The 14,000-nt window shown below is 39.2% G+C and overlaps 1 protein-coding gene across 1 annotated transcript; it reads right to left on the bottom strand.

Moving 5' to 3' along the window:
• Positions 1 to 5,164: 5,164 nt before the first annotated feature.
• si:ch211-150o23.3 lies at positions 5,165 to 12,419 on the bottom strand. The gene is made up of 8 exons (XM_044351551.1): positions 11,950 to 12,419; positions 10,535 to 10,573; positions 10,132 to 10,440; positions 9,027 to 9,335; positions 8,013 to 8,327; positions 7,652 to 7,801; positions 7,470 to 7,542; positions 5,165 to 5,795 (listed from the first exon to the last, which is right to left on the bottom strand). The coding sequence occupies exons 1-7, from the start codon at positions 11,978 to 11,980 to the stop codon at positions 7,499 to 7,501; spliced, it is 1,197 nt and encodes a 398-aa protein (XP_044207486.1). The 5' UTR covers positions 11,981 to 12,419; the 3' UTR covers positions 5,165 to 5,795; positions 7,470 to 7,498.
• Between the last annotated feature and the right edge of the window lie 1,581 nt (positions 12,420 to 14,000).

Genomic DNA, 14,000 nt, shown 5'->3' with positions numbered 1-14,000 from the left:
AATATTATCATGAGCCTGCTGGGGGCGCTGCGTCGCTTCTGGAAACAAACCTAATTAAAAGAAAGAAACCATAAAAGGAAAAAGTTGGAGGAAAATGAAACTCCTTTTCTCCTGTTTTTAAAAGGGGCCCTGAAGACAATCAATGAAAATATCTGATGACCTTTAGAAAAACTAAGGAAGAGTGCAGATTTATTATTATTACGATTGTTATTGAGTAGTTTTTTTATTTATTTATTTTCTATTATTATTTACGTTATTATATTATTATTTTATATAATTTATTTTTCTTATCTAATATGCCCTGCATGGTAAGAGGAGTGTATTGTAGTTGGTTTCTATGTCATGTTTGTAAATGAATCCTTTTCAATAAAAAAAATTTTAAAAATAAAAAAAAAGAAGAATTTGTCAAAAGGAAGCGGAAATTACGTATAATTTGAGTGAGGGTGCGAATGCTCTTTATGGTTGGTTCAACAAACAAGGGCGGGGTTCAGTCTGCATGTTTCCAAGCTACCGTTCACCCTTTTTTTTCCTAGGATGGCAAAATAATGACCCGCCCTGCTCTGCCTCTGATTGGCTAATACTCGTGGCCTTCGATGGTTGGATTGGCTAGATTTAAGCATGATGAGTGAGATTGGTTAAAGTTAGGATAAGAATATCAGGGTAAGCCAATCAGAGGCAGAGTAGGGCGGGTGCGTACTTCGCTATCTTAGGGAAAAAAAAACCGCGTTCGACTCTCGACTCCACAGAGGATCGTCCCGCGCGACGAAACGAGCTTCCGGTCTTTATCGGAGGAGGAGGAGTCATGGTTGTTATCATTTTCAGTAACTGAAACTGTGTACCACTCAACCGAAACAAGAACTTTAGAAAACAGCCAAACACATAAATAGAAACGACCAATAAATCCAGTTTTCAACATGTCCGCGCTGAGCAGTAAGTCCGCGCAGGAGATAAGCGACCTGCTCGACGAATACGGGATCAAACATGGTCCAGTGGTCGGTGAGTCGCACAGATTGAATTGTTAACTTTGAATCAACGTGCCTGCCAGCTAACTACACGGGCCTTACCTCTATACAGCTGTAGTAGTGTTTGCTTTTCTGTGGTTTTGTGTCCATCTTTGTTCACTGTGCGACCCTCACTGTGTTCAGAGTCCACCAGAAGTCTGTATGAGAGGAAGCTGAAAGAAGCCATGGCTAAAGGAAAACGACCTAAACAATCACCTGATAAAACCTTCTACAGAGAAGAGGGTAACTTTTATTTCACACTTTTCATCATGTTTCTGTACTGTAGCTTCATTTTATTATACATTACACTAAACTAGGAGTTTAGTTTTGGGCTTCAGGAGGTTGTTGGCCTCTTGAGAGAGACAGATTAAAATAAGGATGGTCAAAATCTGTGCCCAGATGTAACTATATCTGCAACGATAATTCGATTAACTGATTAGTTGTCAACTGTTAAATTAATCGCCAACTATTGTGATAATCGATGAATTGTTCGAGTCATTTTTTGGAAAGAAATGTCCCACTTCCCTGATTCCTACACTGGGAAATGCATAGCATCTTTCATTAGTACCTCCACTTTCAATTTCTGTAAATCTCAAACTGAAAATGAGACTTGAGCTTCATGTGCAAAGTCTGTGGAGTATCCCTTTAAAGGCAGGGAATATATCGGAGGTATTTAATAATCTACATTTATGACTGTTATATTGAGCCATTATAACATAATACATTCTACAATTTTCATCCATGATAAGATAAAAGAAGATAACTTTCCATCACGATGATACAACAGGATTCTGAATCAAACTCAGAAAAACTTAAAAAATTAAAGATAGTAAAGATAAACGCAATGTTAGCTCACTGGCTAACCCTTGGACAAGCTCCAGTTTGTCACTGACAGTCTTGACCTGTTGACAACACAACAACATAGCCACCTCTTCAGCTCTATGACTATCAGCACACAACACAGTCCTGTTTAATTCAGTCTTGGCAATGAACTCCTGTGCTGCCATTGCAGGAAAGACTGTAATGGAAATGTACACATGCCTTGGTATTTATCTGAATGTTTGTGCTTTCATTGCAGAGGAGGAAGTCACCTATGTTCACAGGACACCTGTAAGTATCTTTGCACACACTGCCAGACTGCTTTTGCTCTATTTATCTGCATTACTTGAGTGGAAAGATGCACACAAAGAAAACTTGACCACAACAAATATCCTGATGATGAAAATGATCATCCAATGTAGAGCTTTCCTTTCCTTTTGTTTTACTCTCATCAGCAGGCAGCTGTTTAGTGTAAAAACTTGAACAACCTGCTGTGCACTACCTGCCCAGCACCAAACAGCAGACACACGAAGTTAGCGACTAGCTGGTGAACACAGCGGAGCATTTAGCAGCGAAAGAGAAAACTAATCAGCCTGTAATTCCATATTGGTGCATAACTATCATCGTGATGTCATTCATGTCCACTGTTGTTCCCTCAGCCTGATCACCTGCTTGGGGAGCTGCAGTAAAAAAATTGCTATTAGCCACTAAACTTATATCTTCAATGACCAATTTCTGACAACAAAACAGTACATATTTTAGTCATGTTTGTCTCAGAGTGCTTCACAATCTCTACAACATACAAATAGATACTCTTATTAAGGAAGGCAACTCATAGAAGGCCAGAGATGCAAACATACTAATGTTAAGTGCAGTTGGACCTATAGTTGTACATATTTTTTAAATGAACATTATTGTAACATTTCATTGCTTATAACCTCTCTGTTTCTTATTCTGCAGTTCAGGAGTGACGGTTCGGGAGATCGGTCAGTTCTCTTACAAATCCTCTACTGTTACATCTAATAATTCATCACTAGTCTTTTTCTTTCAGTTGATAAAATACAAATCAGTCTGAATTATTTATTACTTTTTTCTTATTTTCTATCTAGTGGGACTTACATGAGGTCAAGACCGGAGTCTTCTGAGAGGGAGTTTGATCATGAGTAAGTTGTACAGTAATTATACAAACTGTTGTTGTCATCTCAGTTGGTAGTAGAACACAAATCCTTCACATATGTACTTTTTTTTTTATGTCGCTCTCTACAGGACGTTCTACTCAAGCTACTCGAGGTCAAAGCCTGATTACAGTGGAAGGGATTTTGTTGACGAGTAAGTGTATTTATAGTCAAAGAATATAATCAAGTGTAAAAGGGTCAAATTTGCTTTCTTTCTTTAATGTACTATGATGCAAATTTCAGATTTTAAGAACCACCTCTATCACACACACAGTATCTCAGATCAGATTTCAATTTTATTTGGATTTATCTGGATGGATGCTGCATCTTACAACCTCATTACAATGTTTTTCAAGTCACACTACAATAATATTTAATTGTGACGTGTGATATAAACGTGTGACCAGATGAACAGTGGCGCCCAACTGTGACTTAACCAACATTATACTAGTTTAAACAAAAAAGAGTTTTAAGTCCCGACAAGGTCACATTTGGTTGATGCTAGTTTGTGACGGACACTGTTTTAATCATGTGGTGCAGCATTATAATTTTTCTTCTTCCTTTTCAGACCCTACGTGTACGACACACCGTCCACTTACAGAAACTCCTATGTGAAATCGACGCCCCCGAAATCTGGTCAAGGCGCTGTGAAGGCACCCGAGTCGTCTCGCCTCATCCCGCTCTGGGTTCAGTTTGTGTTCTTCCTGGCTGTGGCAGTTTTCCTCTACTTAGTTTTCTCCAATATGGAGTCAAATGAATCCATGAAAGGAATAGAATGATTTCTTTTTAAGTTCAGGCTCAGTTTACAGGGCTGTTCTACCTTATTATGCATTTTAACTGAAGGAATGTATTTTGGTTAATGACTTCATTTAGACATTCTGAAATTGTGGTTTATGCTTTATATTTGTGCACTATGTTTGCAGTTTATTTGCTTCCTTATGATTTAGTACATAATCGTCGCCCACCTTTGGCACAGCAGTACTACTAGAATAGATGGAAGACTTTTAAAAGGATATTTCAGTCAAAAACACACACAGAACTGTTCCTTCCTCTCACCTGGGCAGCTCTGATCTGTTGAGGTTTGGAGATACCGTCCCGAGCTCATCACAGCACAGTTTTTTAAATATAACACCACAGTTGTATATAAAATATCCACAGATCTCGATGTGGGCAATTTATGTGGATTACCATGATTAATCGTCTCAGATTTATAAAGAGACATTAGGATGTTGATTGTGGTTTTAATTTTTGGCACAAAAACACCAGTCAACTCAGTTTTATATACATGGTGAGCTTCAGCCAATTATATCCAAGCCTCCGCAGGTCAGTTCTTAACCCATATCATACAATTCATGAGTAGGATATATCCTATAATTTCACATCAAAATTGGACATCATCGATTTATTCATTGTTCAAATTTGTGATAAGGGATTTTAACTTTAACACTAAAAAGACGAACAGAATTCATATCCATATCTTGGAAGTGTGTATAGTTGCAACAGATTGCTTCAGCATCCCCAAATTTTCCTATTTTTCAGTGTTGTAGAACTTTTAATAAGGTTGTCAAACAATCTATGATTCAATGTATATTTGTTAATATAATGATTGACCAAATCCTGGTACTTTATATAAACTTTGAGGAAAACAGAGCTTCCTTTCTACGGTTGTCAGGAATAATTAGATTCTAGTACTGTAACGCAAGTGCCTCAGTGGTTTTGTAGAACAATTGGGATGTATTAATGTTTAATCAGTGTTTTGTTAGCAGTTGAGGAAAAATTTTATCCTGAATAAAAATATGAAACTGCACCGTTTATACAGGCTGTAATACCATACCACCAGATATCATACATTTGTACCACATTAGCCAACATTTTCATCCCATACTGTGTGATGTGTTTTTTTTGTACCATTGTTTCATAATACAAAATATAAAAGAGCTTGTATATGTAAACCTTTTAAGCATCAAGTGATTTATTCAGGAGCAAAAAACCATAAATGTTTAAATAATGATTGGTGGTACAAGAACAAAGGAACCGTGTTATCCATTATGATGAAGCTTTTTCCTCTTGTATAGTTTGATATGATGCTATAAACCTTCAGTACATGCAGTAATATCTGTAGATCGTCAAACTTAATTTTCTGACACAAAACTCACTGAACCCAGAAGCTCCAACAACAGCAGCATTTTAATCAATGAAAGCTTCTATTTACACACTTAAAGTGCAGTAATGTACATATGGTAAATGACATAAGATGCATAGTAGTTAGGGTTAGACTTAAAATACAAAAACATCCTGAAATCCTTTAACTATTGTTGATGTGTGGAAGCAAGTACACAATAAGCTAGTGGAGCCCGTCGTCCTGTTACCTGTTAATAAATAAAAACTGTGTTTTTATACAGCATATACAAAGACCTGAGGAACCCATGTCACAGTTTCCCAGTTAGGCTTTTAGTATTAGCTTTCCACTGCACACATCAGGGGTCACAGCCGAGACTGACTGAATCTAAAGTCTAGCTTGAACCGAGACTGACTTCAACCAGGCTATTGTTTGTGCTGTATATACTGTACTGTACAGTATCCATCGTCTCCCAGCAGAATCTGGTACACCATGCAGTCTTTAACAGGTCTATGTTAATGTCCAGTAAAAACATCCAGACTGTACTGAACTGGTTCCTCCTGCTGCCTTCTCCAAGTTTGTGGATCGCTGACCGAGCTGTCTGGTTCTTTTTTACGTCTCCTGCTGCCTGAATCCACAAAGGACACAGTCTGAGCCTCCTGACGGTCCACTCGTGTAATTCTGCAACACAGAACGCTCCACTTCAGTTCACTACCCACGGCCACAATGAAGAATATGGACACAGACAATAAAAAGTCAAATATTACACAGTGCCTTTAAAAAGTATTCACCCCACCTTGGAAGTTTTCATGTGTTATTGTTTCATGACATTGAATCAAAGTAGATCTAATGTGATTTTTTGTTGTTTTTTGGACACTGATTGACAGAAGACCCTATAATGTCAAAGTTAAGACAGAACACAAACTGATCTAAATGATAAATGTTAGCATATGCATTCTTTCTCTAACAGGACACCTAAATCATCACTGGTGCAGCCAACTGGTTTTAGAAGTCACATAATTGTTGCTGCCCTTGGGGTCCATTTTTAGTAGTAGTGTAGTATTCCTTTGAATTATTTTGCTGATGATACACAAATCTATCTGCCTATAAAAACAAAAAGTAAAGATTGAACATAGCCCTTGCTGAACTGCTGGATATCAGAACTTGGATGGATTTAAATGTTTTCAATCTTAATGAAAATAAGATTGAGATCATTATGTTTGGCCGACCTCACCTATTAGATGACTGATGGTTCTCTTGGCCCTTTAGTTTCTTACAATCGATCTTTTGTTAAGAATCTTGGTGTGATTTTTGACAGCTCCTTAAAATTTGAAGGATAGATTAGTTCAGGTGTCAAAATTAGCTTTTCTCTGTTAAGACTTTTAGCCAAGGTAAAGACCCATCTCTGTCCCAAAGATTTTGAGAGTTGTTCATGCTTTTATTACCTCTCGGTTAGACTATTGTATTTCTTTGTATGTCGGTGTAGAACAGTCGTCTCTTCATCATCTGCAGTTCACATAACACCAGTATAGCCTTTCACCACTGGCTTTCTGTCTGTTTCAGGATTGATTTTACGAATTTATTGCCTGTTTTTAAGGTTTTAAATGGGCTGGTGCCTCCTTACCTAGCAGAACTCTTGCATCATCATACTCCAGTTAGAGCACAGAGGTCAACCAACCAGATGCTCTTGGTTGTTCTGAGATCCAGGCACAAAAATAGAGGCGACCGAGCCTTCGTGTTGGCTGCCCCTAATCTCTGGAGCAGCTTACTTATTCGCATGAGAACTACTCAGACTAGAAACTTTTAAATCGCTGCTGAAGACCCACCTATTCTTGTTGGCATTCAATTCCAGTTGAGCTTGACACCTTGACTTCTTCTCCTATTGTGCCGCAATTCTTTTATTATTATTATGTTTATTGTTTTTCCTTTTATTCTATTTGTTTTTTACATTTATATTTATTTATTTTGGTTTTCAGCACTTTGTCAACTATGGCTGTTTCAAATTGGCTATACAAATAAATTTTGACTTGACTTGACATAATTAGTTAAATGGATATCATGTCTGTGTGTAGTTCAGGGATTTCAGTTCATTTTAACATAAATGCACGTATATATCTGGAAGGTCCAGCTTTTAGTGAGTCAGTGTCGTGGCAAACCCTTAACCATGGAGACAAAGGAGCACTCCAACGACTCTGCGAAAAGGTGACTGAAAAGCACAATTTAGGGGATGGATACAAAAAAATATGAAACTCCCTCAATTTATTGTTTTAAAACAATAAAACATGAAAACCTTTAAGAGGATAAACACTGTTGGCATTGTACAGTAATGTGTGCAAGAATCATGACCTTCCATACCTTTACTTATCTGTTGCCTGCGTACCCCATCATAGCTTGTTAATAGATAAGGCAACATAAGTGTTGTCCACACCTGTAGATGGAAACACATGTGTAACACCAGGTACATGAACAGGATGCTTCCTAAAAATCACGTCTTTGTCTAAAGCTTTAAGGCTCCTGGTGGAAAAAGAAAAACCTACAGGTTCTGGTCTCTCGCTCCAGTTCAGAGGGCTTCTTCTCTTTGTTACGCAGCACTTTGGCCACGATAATAATGATGATGACAGCTACAACAAACGTCAGGCCAGACACAAGCCAGCTGATCACCATTGGACTCAGTATCGGATCTGGGTCTGAGGGTGAGAGGAGTTATATGTAGTTACATACAGGATGGGTTTTCATAGATGGAACTTCATCCGCTGCTTCGACTAACTGATGAGCATTTTTTTGCAGCTCAAGTAAGTTAAAAGCGAGATGCACAAAAAAAGCATGAACACTAAAGATGTAAAAAAACATAATTAATATATTTTGGTACAGTATGATATTGTGTATTATAATTTTCACCTCTGATGGCTATAGGCAGGGGCTGGCTTTCTCTGGAGACAAAAGTGCGTCCGCCCAGCTGGACCCGATACAGGCAGTAGTAGTAGCCCTCGTTGGAGCTCTGGGCGCTGGGGAAGGTGAAAGTGACAGACGGGGTGAGGGCCGGCAGAGACTGACGCACTGTGCCGTTGGAGCGGATGAGACGCAGCTGGAAGGAGCCCCCAGGGTACTGCTGCAGGGTGGAGCAGGTGATGTTAAAACTGTGGCCTTTAATGACGGAACCAACCGGGGCCTCGGAGGACGTGTTGTACCAGTGTTGGGGAGTCAGGAGTTCCACTGTGATCAGCGAAAAACAAGAATTCAATAGGTCATTCAAGGTCATACAGAATTACTACAATTTTCCTTCTAATCCTTATATGTTATCATAAAATATTATTAAATATGCCAGTAGAGTTAGAGCCATTTCTGATTACTCTGTGATTACTTTTGCTAATTAATAACCAGTGAGAATCAGAAATTAACAAACTAAAAAGAGTATCAGGTGAAAAATGCCATTATATGCAAAATGTGCACTTGCCAATACAAATTATTGATATACAAAACTGAAACAAATGGATCAAAATTAGTACCAATTGTACGCAGCTACAATGAAACAAAAAGTGAATTCACAGTAGCAGTGAAAATACAAATGTGTAACAAAATAGCGTAAGCTCAAAGATCCTAGCTTTTTCTACCAGCTTTTTAGATCTTTAAACATCACTTCATCATCAAAAGTCAAGATTAGAAGGAACTTTCATATCAAAACCAAAGATGTTTGCGTGCTGTGAGTTGAGACTCAATAAAATGCAACCAAACTTGATTCCAGGCAAGGCGATTACCAGAAATTAAAATCAAATCAAATTGGCGTAAACTCAATGGGTTCAGTCAGGCAGAGAATCAAACTTAAACCAGTATAGATTGCACAACACAACAATGTGCTATGGGAATGGTTGGTGGTGGAGTCAGTATGGATTACACAATGCAATCATGACTCACCCACAGTGATGTTGATGGAGTTGCTGGGTGGAGAGCTGTGCAGCTGAGAAGGAGAGATGCCCTTGATCCTGTACCGACAGCTGTAACTGCCCTGGTGGAAAGTCTCTATGTCGGACAGTGTCAGCTCCACTCTGATCTGGCTCTGGTCTACCCTCTGTGTAACCAGCGGCGTGGATACTCCATGCTTGTACAAGTGGAAGTCGCTGAGGTGGTTACCCAGCAGAACACTGCAGCTGAAGCGCACAGCCTCCCCGGGAGAGAACACAGTGTGAGGTGACAGCAGGGTGAGGGTGGGCATTAAAAGGGTACCTGTGAATAAAGACAGGTTCATCACTGTAAGCTACATGCCTCGGTGTCCTAGGTGTTTTGGATAAACAGTATCTACGTTATTTGGTGTTTAAAGCCTCTCTCACACATAGTTCCCGGTAAATTTCTGGATTAACCTTTCAGGCACCACTAGTGATTTTCACTATTCACACATGAAGCTACGTTCAGGAACATTTCCATCTCGCACCTTTTCACACGTGCCATTGCAAAGCTGGAATAGATGGGGCAAGGGACAGTCCAGCAGATGGCGGTAATACAACAATTATGGATGCCAACCTCCATAAAACTCAACAGAAGAAGAAGATTTGGGGAGGAGGGGGGGCATCTCTTATCATTTTCAGGAACATGGTGGGTGAGGAGCTGTTTGGTGTCAGTGTTCTTGTAATGTATTTAATAATCAACAAGTTTGTGAACATTACCTGTGCGAGCATTGGCAAGGTCACAGATTCAAATACGTCGTCAGCGGGGTCTTGCGATTGCTTCGCTCCCTCCTCACAATGTTACTGCTTTCCTTCACAACACTAGGTTGTTCTAGGTCTTGAGGTGGGAAATTGGCAGTACAGATTTCCCCGAGTACCGATACCTGCCCCCATTCAAACATGACCCCACACAGGAAATGTTCCTGAACACTTCAGGTACCAACTGTATGTGTGAAAGGGGCTTAACTCAAAGATTAAGTATCCTGAAAAAAGTATTTGCATCAGTATACATGTATGTTTAACTGGTCAATAGCTATAACAGCTGTATAAATCAACACAGCAGTAATCAGGAGTCTCACCTGAGCATTTCACCCCTGCATCATTCTCATGGGTGCAGTGGGGGTTACTGTGGAGGACGACAGCACAGCGTGTCAGACTAGACTCATGTCCAGAGCACTGGACATGCCGAAGGAAGATCTCTCCACTGCCTGCACCAAATGCTGCATTGTGAAGGGCAGCTTCAGCTAAGCCACATCCCAGATCCAGGCACACCACATAAGCCTCACGGAGGTCCCAGCCATGGTCGCAAACCGTCCCCCACTTGTTATGGCGGAGTAACTCAACTCTGCCAGAACACTTGCTCTCCCCACCCACTAGTCTAATCCCCTCTGTGGATCAGAAAAAAATGACTTAGCGACTGCAGGTACAGGAATGGCTGCAGATTTTACAGATGGAGCGAGATTATATCAATCCCAGGCTTACCAAAAGCGGTAACTTTATCCCACAGAACACCTAACAGACCTGTGAGGAAAACATGGATTATTGTCAGGCAAACACAGATTAAAATCCATACAAAATTTCATAAATGGCAAATATTAACACTCAGTTGCCAGTTTAGTAACTACACTTAACACTAGCTAAAACTAATGTAGTCTAACACAAAAGCCCAACAATAAATCCTTCCATTAGGGTTATATTAGTCAACGTTTGCTGAAACTGCTTATTGCTCATAAAAAGCTCATACAAATCAGAACATTTCAGGTGCTAATGCAAGAAATTCATGTAAAGGTATTGAGACTATCATTTCCACAGTAATAACTGAGGGTAGGAAAAGAGTGTTTGTATCTGTTGATTCTGGCTAGAGGCAGTCTGAAAATGGAGCCAGAGGGCAAGACATAGAGGTCTGGATGCAAGGGAGGTGAGCTCTCTGACAGGATGGACTTGGACTGTGCTTTTTTAAATAATTGTCTTTAATGGAGGTCAGGCAGATTGCTTAAATGAGCTCTAGTGAATTTACTGCTTACTTTAATCAACCAGTTTAATGATTTTCTTTTTTTTTTTTTTTTGTTCAACATTAAGAGAGCTGAACTAACATACAAGAAAATGTCAGGACACTTACAATGTCATTAAAGTTCTGTCAACCTGAAACTTGGCCAACTGCCTCAGACACAAAAGACGCTGCTGGCTTTTCTTTTTTTTTTTGAAAAACATATTTTGTTTTGCTCAAATAACAATTTGTGGTCAATTATGGTGCCTGAGTATTTGACACACTCCACCACTTCTACACTCTGGCTCTATTGATTACAGTGCTGACAGGACTTGATGCATGACGCCTAAAATCAATGCAGCTAACAGTTTGCTATATCAATAGACTAAATAGCATAACAGCTCTCAGTATAACACAATACAGCTAAACACCACCACATACTCCAAACCCTTAACATGATCGTACATTTGAATCCACACCTCTCTAAAAGAAACACTGAAGATAACATTCATGGAGTTTTTATTGAAGAGTTGTTATATTAAGACTGATTTAATCTTAGCTAATACACTGGCAACTGAGTGTATATTACACGATATTACGCAATATTTACAGTAAACCGACAGCTCCATAAATAAGAAACATGGATCTCGTGATGTTAATTTAAGACAGTTAACAGTTAGCTACAAGTTTGTCATAATGACAAGATTCTAGCTAGCTAGTTCAGACATTATTATGAGATTAATGCTACATTAAGGGAGCCTAGTTTTTGTTTTCCTTTGGTGAATGCAATGTAACTTACAAACCAATGCAATGATGCTAACTAAAGCTCAAATAATTGCTTGTCACGTTGCATAATCGAGGGGAAACATAAGCTACCTAGCTTAGCGTTAGCCAGCCGTTATTAGCTCACCCGTTAACAGGATATGGAGGAATTTCAGCATCGTTCCCTTCACCCTTCCATCACACGTTCCGCTGTTGTCGTGGTGATGATGCTGACAGCCGTTGAAAGCCAGTAACCGCACAACGCATCAGCTAGTTTGTGTGCTGGCTGCCTGAACTGAGAGCTAACGGCTAGGCAACTTTAACCAACTGACCCGGACGGCGCGGCTGTAAGTTGGTTAAAAGACATTATCGAGAGGATTTAAGTTATGCTAATTCATGGATAAGTCGGGAGTGGAGTTCAGGTGAGGCTGCAGCTGGTGAGTCCAGGTGGCTGTCACTGTTAAAATGATGTCTGGACAAAACTGTCGGGATAACGTTGGGTCAGGGCGCCGTCCTCACGTCAACAGCCAGGGAGTTTATCCCGGTGCTGAGCCGTTCTCCCTGCGGCAGGCAGAGGTCACCATAAACCGCAGCGCTGCGTTTTAAACCCATTAAACTCTCTCTTTATGGAGGAGGGTCTCTACTGTAAGCGGGGGCGTAGCTTAAAAATCATGCGCCCCACAGAGGCAGAGTGGTGTATTTTAAAGGATAAGTTCACTTTTTTTTTTAAGTCTGTCTTAAAACAACAGTCAGTTGCCCAAATGAACACTGAAATGTTTTTTTTCTTGCCATAATACTGGCCATTAGCAGATCCCTTCATAATGCACTTGACAGGACTCTCTAGAGCCAGTATATTGTTTGTCCATCCTGGGCTACTGTAGAAACATGGCGGTGCTACATGGTGGGCTCTATGGAAGACAACCATGACCCACTCCCTATGTAGATATAAAGGTCTCATTCTAAGCTAATGAAAAAAAAAATTCTTGTTTTCAGGTGATTATACACTAATTAAAACATACTTATGAATATTATATTCCATTTTTTCTCAGTCCGTTCACTAGATGCCACTAAATTCCACACACTGTACCTTTAAATACATTTTTGCACTAAATGTCTGTGTGGACACAATGTGGATTTTGACCCCATCACTTATATTGAGAACACAATTGAAGGAGATCTTTTAATAGTCGATATGAACAGGAGGAATGATTACAGTGAGGAAAACCTCTTTCAGTGTTCATTTGGGCATCTGACTATTGTTTTAAAACAGACTTGAAAAAATTGTGAACCTATACTTTAAATCTGTATAGGTATCCAACGAACAAACTTCTAAAGAAATGTAGAAATGGCATCTTTGATTATTGTGGATGTTGTGATATTAGAACATTTAACTATACTTTAATTAGTGTGATTAATCAAATTGCTACACAGCAAATCTGTTGCCAGGTATTATTCCAGCATAGAAAAACTGTGTATGCTACCACTTTCTTACTAATCACCTTCTATAAAGGAGTTATAAGTTGTAACTAATGACTTTATTAATTGTTAATAAATCATTTTCCACTGCTTTAGATATCAGTTATAAGCCATTAAGATATCATATGTATATATTGGGTTGCAAGGTTGTGAAGTATCCCTCTGGCTGGTGTTTATTCTTTTCCAGAATTGGGCTTTTAGCTCTTTATCAGAAAACTACTCCACTGGACAAATGGATCTCTGACCTTCTGGAAAAGAGCTGCAGAACATCTGGAATGTAAACATTTATTAACAACTTATTAACATTTATAACTGCAGTCTGTAGTCTTGCTGGATTGTAGTAAAAAGAATTAGACCCATTAAACTTTATTAATGAGGAGAAACAAACAACCCCAAACTTGTCCTTATTATCGACTTATAATTAATCTTTGAAGCAGTAGTTTTTTTTTTTATATTAAGCATCAATAAAGCCATATTTATACCTTGTAAACACTTTTTAAGGGGTGTGTATTAGAAAGTGGTGCTGTACATACATTTCACAGAAAGTGGGAGGAATGGAGGATCGATAGGGGACCAGCAGCTTCAAAATGACATGGACTTTCATCACTATTGTAGCCATGACTCAAATACCCACACTATTCAGAAACCCAACATCAACATGAGGTATTTCGTAATTTGTACCCTGCTCCATGTGACAACTCCTGCTGCAGTCTTCCCACTTAA

Source organism: Thunnus albacares, chromosome 5 (assembly GCF_914725855.1).
Source record: "Thunnus albacares chromosome 5, fThuAlb1.1, whole genome shotgun sequence".
Classification (NCBI taxonomy): Eukaryota; Metazoa; Chordata; class Actinopteri; order Scombriformes; family Scombridae; genus Thunnus; species Thunnus albacares.
The sequence above is the reverse complement of the archived record's forward strand: the minus strand, read 5'-3'. Positions and strand labels throughout refer to the sequence as shown.